This window comes from Coptis chinensis, chromosome 8 (genome assembly GCF_015680905.1).
Source record: "Coptis chinensis isolate HL-2020 chromosome 8, ASM1568090v1, whole genome shotgun sequence".
Classification (NCBI taxonomy): Eukaryota; Viridiplantae; Streptophyta; class Magnoliopsida; order Ranunculales; family Ranunculaceae; genus Coptis; species Coptis chinensis.
Window position 1 is genome coordinate 75,393,646 of NC_141463.1, and position 8,618 is coordinate 75,402,263.

The window sequence follows — 8,618 nt, forward strand, 5'->3', positions numbered from 1 at the left end:
AAATAAATAATGAAAGACCTTGTTTGCTTTAAGATCTGGTTTTTGAGAAGGTATGTTGTTTTTTTATTTTTAGTTTCACTTTTAGTTTTTAGTAAGAAGAGAATTTGCAAGTTGTCTATCAAAAAACAAGAACAGAATATGGGCGTAATGGTGTTTTACTCCAGATGTTTTATTTCGAAGGCAATTTCGTCGTTTTAGACAGTTAGAATTGGGGTTTTAAAAGGAGTGGTATTTCGTGAGTTGATATGCTTAGAGAGGGTTTTAATGTACCGGTTTTTGTAGCAGGGAGATTAAACCCAAAACCTAGTTGCCAAACAGCCCCATAGTATTGAATTTGTACTTTATTTGATTATGTGCCTATTATATTCTTTTTACAATTTTACTCACACAGAATATGTTCTCAAATAACAATTGATCATATGAGTATATGACTTATGAGAAATGGATTTTGTTTCGCGTAAGGAGTAGAATAAGAAATCCATCACCAAGGTGTACCAAATTTTATACTAGCAGCGTAAATCTTTATCCAAATTTGGTCTAAATCAATTAAAATTTTCATTCAAACATCCAAAACCAGCAGTACCCCCAGCACTACACACTGCCAAATTACCAGTTTTCCACTTACCTCAAGTCAGCTTTCTTTCTTCACTAATCCCTCTCTCTCTCTCCTCTATCCTTTATATACCACCTCTTCACTTCTACCATTTCTCACTTAGCACACCTAGAGAGTAGAGACAAAAACAAGCATGGAGCAGACCCATGGCTCATCATTCTCAAGCATTAGAGCCTATGGTCAAGCTCTGATTCAAACACCAAAGAGAGTACTTCATCGAGCCGGTTCTGTCTCAACAAGTTACGATGAAATGAGTCGTATTCGTGCCCGGTCCGGTTCAAACATGCAAAAAACCTTAAGATGGTTTGATCTAATCGGTCTAGGCATTGGTGGTATGGTTGGAGCCGGTGTTTTTGTTACAAGCGGTCGAGCTAGTCGGCTTTATTCCGGTCCAGCCGTTATACTCTCTTATGCCATTTCTGGACTGTGCGCACTTTTATCTGCTTTCTGTTACACTGAATTTGCTGTTGATATGCCTGTTGCTGGTGGTGCATTTAGCTACCTTAGAGTCACTTTTGGTAAGTCCTCATTTTCACATCTTTTTTTCTGTCTTATATCTCTGTGTCTTATTGTGTTTCTTTCTGTGTATGTAGGGGAGTTTGCAGCATTTTTTACTGGAGCAAATTTGGTGATAGATTATGTGTTATCAAATGCTGCAATAGCTAGAAGTTTGACTGCTTATTTGGGTACTGTAGTCGGTATAGAAGCTACTGAGAAATGGAGGGTTACAGTTTCTGGACTACCTAATGGTTTTAACCAAATTGATTTCATTGCTGTTGCTGTCATTTTGATTCTTTCTGTCTGCATTTGTTACAGGCAAACATTATTTTCAATATATTCTCCTTGGGTTCTCTTCAAGAATCTTGCATACCCAATGCTTTATATCCACTTCTAAATTTCTAATACAATTTCTTGTTTGGTTCTACAGTACTAAAGAAAGTTCATCTCTGAACATAGTCTTGACAGTTATACATATTCTGTTCATACTATTCATCATTATAATTGGATTTACAAGAGGAGAATGGAAGAATCTTGTTGAACCATCAGATCCAAAGAAACCAGATGGCTTTTTTCCTTATGGAGTGACAGGTGTTTTTAATGGAGCAGCAATGGTTTATTTAAGTTATATCGGTTATGATGCTGTGTCAACCATGGCAGAAGAAGTCAAAAACCCGAAAAAGGATATACCAATTGGCGTTTCGGGTTCTGTTGTTATCGTAACGGTTCTTTACTGTTTAATGGCTGCTTCTATGTCGTTACTCGTTCCTTACGATATGGTAATTGATTTCGTAACTGAAATTTTCGTACGTTTTTTCTAATGACTCATTTGAACGAATTTTGTCCAAAAGCCTTACGTTTCAAAGAAATTTTTGGTGTTGTAGTGATGAATTTTCAAAAAAGCAACAGATTTTAAGTTAAATATTTTGAAGTTCCAATTTTCCAAAATTTGGAGAATTCCATAGGGGCGTGAAGTACAAGCCATAAGAACGTTAGATATCACTGCTTTCCAGGTTTATATGTACATGCAACCAAATCCTTAAAATGTGGTTGAGAATATTTTTGTTTGGGAATCAATGTAAGAACTGTTGAGTGTTGAAATTAGATTTCGTTTCTAGTTTCAACGGTTATTACATTAAAATTTTAAGGGTTAACCAATATTATCTCCTACTAGATCAGCCAATTAGGATTTCTTCCTTGGGAAATTAGGATCTCTTTCAAATACAAAAAAAAAAAGTCAAAGTGAGTTGACCGATTTTTTTTATGTGTATTTAGAGAGGAGACCCTAATTTCCCATCTAGTAGGAGCGAAATCCTAATTGGCTCATCTAGTAGGGTTAACACTAGTTCATCCAAATTTTAATTTTGCCACTTCTTGCTCCAAGTACTAAACAACCATTTTCCGACACCACTGGGAGCACAAATTGCTTGATATCATACTATCCCAATTTGTTATTTCATATCACAATGTGTATTTTAAAGTTGTGCCACTTGTTACTATGCAAATTTGGAAACTTCCCAATAATTTTTTTTGAAAATGAATATTCAGTGGATTTTGAGAATATGATTCTTTGACTCTTTAGTCTTTACAACACAGAATATTCTCTACCTACTTTGAAAAGTCTAGGAATATTTGTTTTTATGAAAATTGGCCGTTTCAAATTTAATGATATGAGTAATGATGGTATTAACTTTTTCGTACTGTATATGGTAATCAATGTTTTCAGATTGATACTGAGGCGCCGTTTTCAGCTGCATTTCGAGCAGCAGATAGATGGGGATGGGTATCAAATGTGATTGGTGTTGGGGCCAGCTTTGGAATATTGACCTCCCTTTTGGTGTCACTGTTGGGGCAGGCTCGTTACTTATGTGTAATTGGACGGTCTCGTGTTGCTCCAGTTTGGTTTGCTAAAGTCAACCCAAAGACTACAACTCCCGTCAATGCATCTGCTTTCTTAGGTACGCTAAAGTCAAAAAAAAAACTTGATATATAAGATAACTACGGCTTTTACTTGCCTAATCCATTTTAGCCATCAAATTTGACAATTTCACTACTAGACGTTGTCATTGAGGTTGTTGGAACATGGAACCAGGGCCGGCTTTGAGGGTAGGCAGCATAGACAGCTGCTTAGGGCCTCACAAAATGGCCCACTAAAAAGGTCTCCACTTGGGGTGAACCAATACTTCCCTATCCAATTTTGTGTTCATTAATTTATAAAAGATATCCAATAAGGAGAGATCATTCTCTCTAACATTTGGAGAGATCAAAACAAATAGCAGTTGGATGGAGAAATTTCTTCTCGAGATCGAAATTGTTACATGGCCCATAACTGACAAACCACACCAAACCGTATGATCATGTCATCCAACGGCCGATATAAAGTGTGCACTAAATTTAGAGAGAATGGTCTCTCTTTATCATTTGCCTTTATAAAAAGTGTCAATATGTAGGGTTGAACGGGGGCTAGAATATAGAAGGTGTAATGGCCATGTGTCCTAGTTTTTTTTACTATTGAGCTAGGGATATACGGACCTATGTGCCTAGCCTAATCATAGCTCGTGATTTCAAACGGAATCTCAGCATTCCATCAAATATTTCATTTTTTTAAGAAATCAAAATAACAATTTTAGAGTAAAAAAATGTTAATTTTGAATTATCTATGGAATTCCAGGTTTTTGGAACTTTCAAAACTCTAGAAAATTTGAAATCGCATGAACCTGACCAAATGAAAATCCTAATAGATTGCAATGGTTGCAGTACAAATTGTGGCAGGAGGATAGTTTGGGATTTCATAATTATCAGAATTCCGACAAACCCAAAAATTGAAATTTATAATATTTCGACACATATCATATTCAGAATTTTAACTAATTTCAAAATTATCAATATTTCAACCCTATAGTGTTTTTTCCAGTTTTTTGAAAAATGAAAATATTAGACAGAATTCCAATATTCCGTTCGGAATCATCCTGCACACTGGGCAGGAGTCGAACAAGTGTGGCTAACAGCTGTTGTACTGTTGAAAATCTTTTTGAATTAGCATTTTAATTGTTAGTTTACTTATTGTATTATTATTACTTTTTCGTTTGAGTCGAAAATTATACAAGCAATTTTGACTTTTGTGTTAATAAACAAACCAGCACCTCTTTCTTTTTCTCAGGAATATTCACTGCAGCCGTTGCACTCTTCACAGACCTAAACATTCTCCTCAATCTAGTATCAATTGGCACACTCTTTGTTTTCTACATGGTAGCTAACGCGGTTATCTACAGACGTTATGTTTCCACTGGAATAACTAATCCATGGCCTACATTATCTTTCCTCCTATCCTTCACTTGTACATCAATTATTTTCACCCTCTCATGGCAATTGGGCCCAACTGGCACACCCAGAATTTTACTTCTTGTTGCTTGTACAGTAATTGCATTTGTTCTTCTACAAGTATTCCGATGTGCTGTTCCACAAGTTAGCAAACCACAATCTTGGGGGGTTCCATTGATGCCATGGATACCGTCGATTTCGATCTTTCTCAATGTGTTCTTGTTAGGATCTCTTGATGGCCCCTCCTATCTACGATTTGCGTTTTTTTCGGGTCTCATTGTTTTGGTGTATTTGTTGTATAGTGTCCATGCTAGCTTTGATGCTGAGGGGGATGGATATTTTCTCCAAAAAGAAGTGGAGATGCCAAAATTTCCAGAAGAGAGTGATGATGTAAATACTCTTCATGTTTAAATAATATAAGAAAAAATGTAGATGCAGATAAATGGTTTGTGGGATCTTATCTAGTTCTCTTTCGTTCAGTGTTAAATACTTAAATGTTATTCACTTATTTGCAGTTTTGCAACCAACAAATTGTATGTTACTAACATGTACTGATGTACACACGGGCTCAGTTGTGAGATTGATCGTATATATAAAAGAAAGATAAAAGGTCTTGACATACAATTTACTTTCAAGAGCTTTTGGTAAGCTAAAATTTTGTTAAAATTTCGAGTTTTACGGCAAAATTTCATACCAGTTCTTTCTATTCCAGATCTTGACATTTGGCTAGACGGCCCAATCAAATCTGACTTATTTGGTTCTATTTTTTTCTTGAAAATTTATCTTTTTAGATTTTAGAGAATTTTGTACTTGATTATTGAGTGATAGATCCTACAGTTTAGTTGAAACTTGAATGACATCCCTGTCTAAGGGTAAGTCCAATGGTGTAGCAAAACACCAAATATGACGAAAATTATAAATCAATGGTATGCTAAAACATCAACACGTCAACACTATCAAGAAAAAAATTACCTATATATAGGTCAAGTTATAGCGGAATGGTGGAATGGTGTATGCTCTACGCCCTACAAAATTTATTTTCAAAAATCTATTTTAGGCGAATTATTTTTCTATCATTGAGGAGGGGAGATGGTGAGAAAGAGAGAGGTGAGAGAAATGGGCAAAATAAGGAGTTGGGAAGTGAAAATATATGGTAAACAACCACTTGCAATGGCTCCTTGGTGTTGTTGGGATCTTCACGTTGCCATTAAAGATGTAGTTTCTAGAATGCTTTATGTAGAATTCACACATGTATTTCGAGAATGTAATAGGACTACTGCTGATTACTTGGCACCTCTAGAATCTTTTAATGGCTGTAACTATTTTGTACCTCCCCTTGAAGCTAGACTTCAAGCCATTGTGGGTGAGGACAAAGCAGGTCATGTGTATTTCAGATTTTAAACTAATGAACAGGGGTCTGTAACCTCAAGCTTTATTCAAAAAAAAAAAAAAAAAAAAAACCACTTGCAATGGGCCGCCAACAATTTCAATTATTTTTTCTCACACACGCCTAGGGTGGGTGATTTCGAATCGGATTGGATTGACCTCTTTCGGAACCCAATATGCTAGCCAAATCCGATCCAATTTTTTTTCGAATTCAAACATATATTTCTAAATTTGGAAATTTCAAAATAACTCGGAAATTTCAAAATTATTGGTAAATACAAGTAACAACATAGTTAAGTATGCAAAATGTAAATGTTTTAAGAATATCATCTCTTCTACTATCTCTATCTATTATTATTTTTTCTAAAGGCATAATAACAATTAGTTTTTTATACTTAGTTAAAATTGATATACATAATCAAAGTATGATAAAAATAAATAAAAAATTACAAAAAAAAACTAGTTAAATATAATTAGATCGGGCCTGACCCGACCCTCATTTAGCCCTAAAAAATGAGGGTGGAGGGGCGGATTAAAGGCTTGAGTTTTTACGCTTGATCCTATTCAACCCGCCCCTCAATACAAAATAGGGGCGGCTGACCCGGCCTTCAATCGCGAGGGCTTTTATAGTTTGAAAGGCGGACTAGCCCGGTGGGGCCCTTTTATCACCCATAGACACCCTACACACACCATACCCAGCGGAGGATAGGGGAGCATCCATTGGTCACTAAATGCCAACCGCTAACACTAACCACTGTGTTACTGTGATTTGGTGTTTTGGAGCACCAAACCGTTGGACCCAGCCAAAATAAAGAAACCGACCAAACATCTGGTTTCACCTATCCACTCACTTGGACAGAATCCTGGAAGCTGGAAATACATAAAATAGGGACCATTGGACCAACCATTAAATCATTAATAGCCTAATAGAACAGGAAGTTATGGGGTCCTCTCTTTTGTGCATCTGTACTTTCACTATCGCCATTTATTAACCTTTTTGTCCACTGCTCAATGCAGATTTGCTGGTCCTACTCGTCCTGTGGTAGGTTATGGGTTGTTCGGTATGTACGACTCTGTTGGTGTAGTCTACTGATCATCCAATTCACTCAGACTTTGTACCTCTATTATTCTAGGCTAACTTCCATCCTACAAAGTTCTGATCACTTATCCACTGCAAGACTGACGACAGTTTCAGTGATATTGAAGAACTTGGTTGATATGTAAATATGTTATGGAAAAAAGAATTGATTTATACACTCCACTATTCTGGCTCCAAAATTGTATTTTCTCTTATGACTCATCACCCCATCTTGATGGTTATGCTATTATTATATCTTGCAGCACAATGGGATCTTGATCCATTCCTAATCAAGTTTTGAGAAATCTACTGTTGAATATTGATCTCGTTAAGTTTGTTCTTTACATCAAAACGGGACAGAATTGCGGATGTCCAAAGAGCTTCGAAGTCAAGATGACCCCCTTTGCCATTGTCCATTTACCCACTAGGAAAGAATCTGGCCAATGTCAAATCGAAATTTCAACATGTAAGCACCATATTCTATAGAAGATTTCGTTTTGCTATTTATTTATGATATCTACGACGATTAAGTTTTACTCTAAATTCTTAATTCTAATGTCCCTTCAATCAGATTATTTCTTTAACTTTTATATTATTTAACTGAAGAAAATTATTCTTTTCTATGATTTTCACAACCTTATCCCGAATATAAGAATGTTTATGGTAATATACATGAATCTTAATTTGCAGTTCAACTCAATCACAAACACTAGCATCTTTCCTTGGCAATTTGTTGTGCAAAACCTTTTTCGCCATGTAATAAACCTAGAATTTAACCCGTGGCTACGCCACTCGAGTAATAATTAAATGAATACACGTAAATTTAACTTTTACAGTAGAATTATCATTTTTTTTTCTTTGACATTTAAATTGAACTTGGTAGTGTCATTGTGATACCTTTAACTGAATATGCCTTAGAAAATCATCTTAGCCGAGTATATGTATTGAGAACAATTTGTTCATCCAGAAGTGGAGTGTACGTAGACAACTTTAATTGTTCATTCCTTGTATAAGGGCATCTCCAATGGAGAGTGTAAAAATCCACCTCCACATAGGCACCATTAGGATTATACACTCTATCTAAATCCCCAATACATAAAGTGTATATTTGTTATTTGTGGCTATTCCAATGGTAGGTGGAGGTAAATGTATAAAAATAGATAACAACGGACTTAAACTGTCACAGCCCATTCAAAATAATGAAAAATGACAGGTTTGGTCCGTCGCAAAAGCTTAAAACAAATAGTGGTCCACTTTCATACGTCATTCAAAGTAACGTTTGTGTTTTGTAATAGTTATAAATCACTGAGCGATGGACTTAGACTGTCGCAAACAGAAAAATAAAGCTTTACACGTGAGTTGAAGTGATGTCCGAGTTTTTAAGTTAAACAGACGTTACTATAAGTGACGTCGGTTTTTTTTATTAACTAATAGCGGGATGGGAAATTCCCCACCCCATCTATTGACTAATAACTTATTACCTACGATATACAACCCCCATTGGAAGGAGTTTTTTAGCATTTGAAGTGTAAATTTTACACTTTATACTGTTTACACCCCCCATTGGAGATGCCCTAATCCATATTCAATTTATACATGTTCCTCAAACGGTAGGAGAAGCTATAGGGGTATTTAAACAATGAAACAATTATATAATTTAATATGTGAAATAACTACATCTGTTTGCGTGAAGAAAATGGGAGTTTGCATGAAGAAAAGGGG

The 8,618-nt window shown here is 35.7% G+C and overlaps 1 protein-coding gene across 1 annotated transcript; it reads left to right on the plus strand.

Annotated features, from left to right (window-relative positions):
- Nucleotides 1–664: 664 nt before the first annotated feature.
- Nucleotides 665–4,957, plus strand: LOC147483060 (cationic amino acid transporter 7, chloroplastic-like). The gene is made up of 5 exons (XM_086580149.1): nucleotides 665–1,131; nucleotides 1,207–1,429; nucleotides 1,542–1,890; nucleotides 2,838–3,069; nucleotides 4,272–4,957. The coding sequence occupies exons 1-5, from the start codon at nucleotides 747–749 to the stop codon at nucleotides 4,841–4,843; spliced, it is 1,761 nt and encodes a 586-aa protein (XP_086436275.1). The 5' UTR covers nucleotides 665–746; the 3' UTR covers nucleotides 4,844–4,957.
- The last annotated feature ends 3,661 nt before the right edge of the window (nucleotides 4,958–8,618 follow it).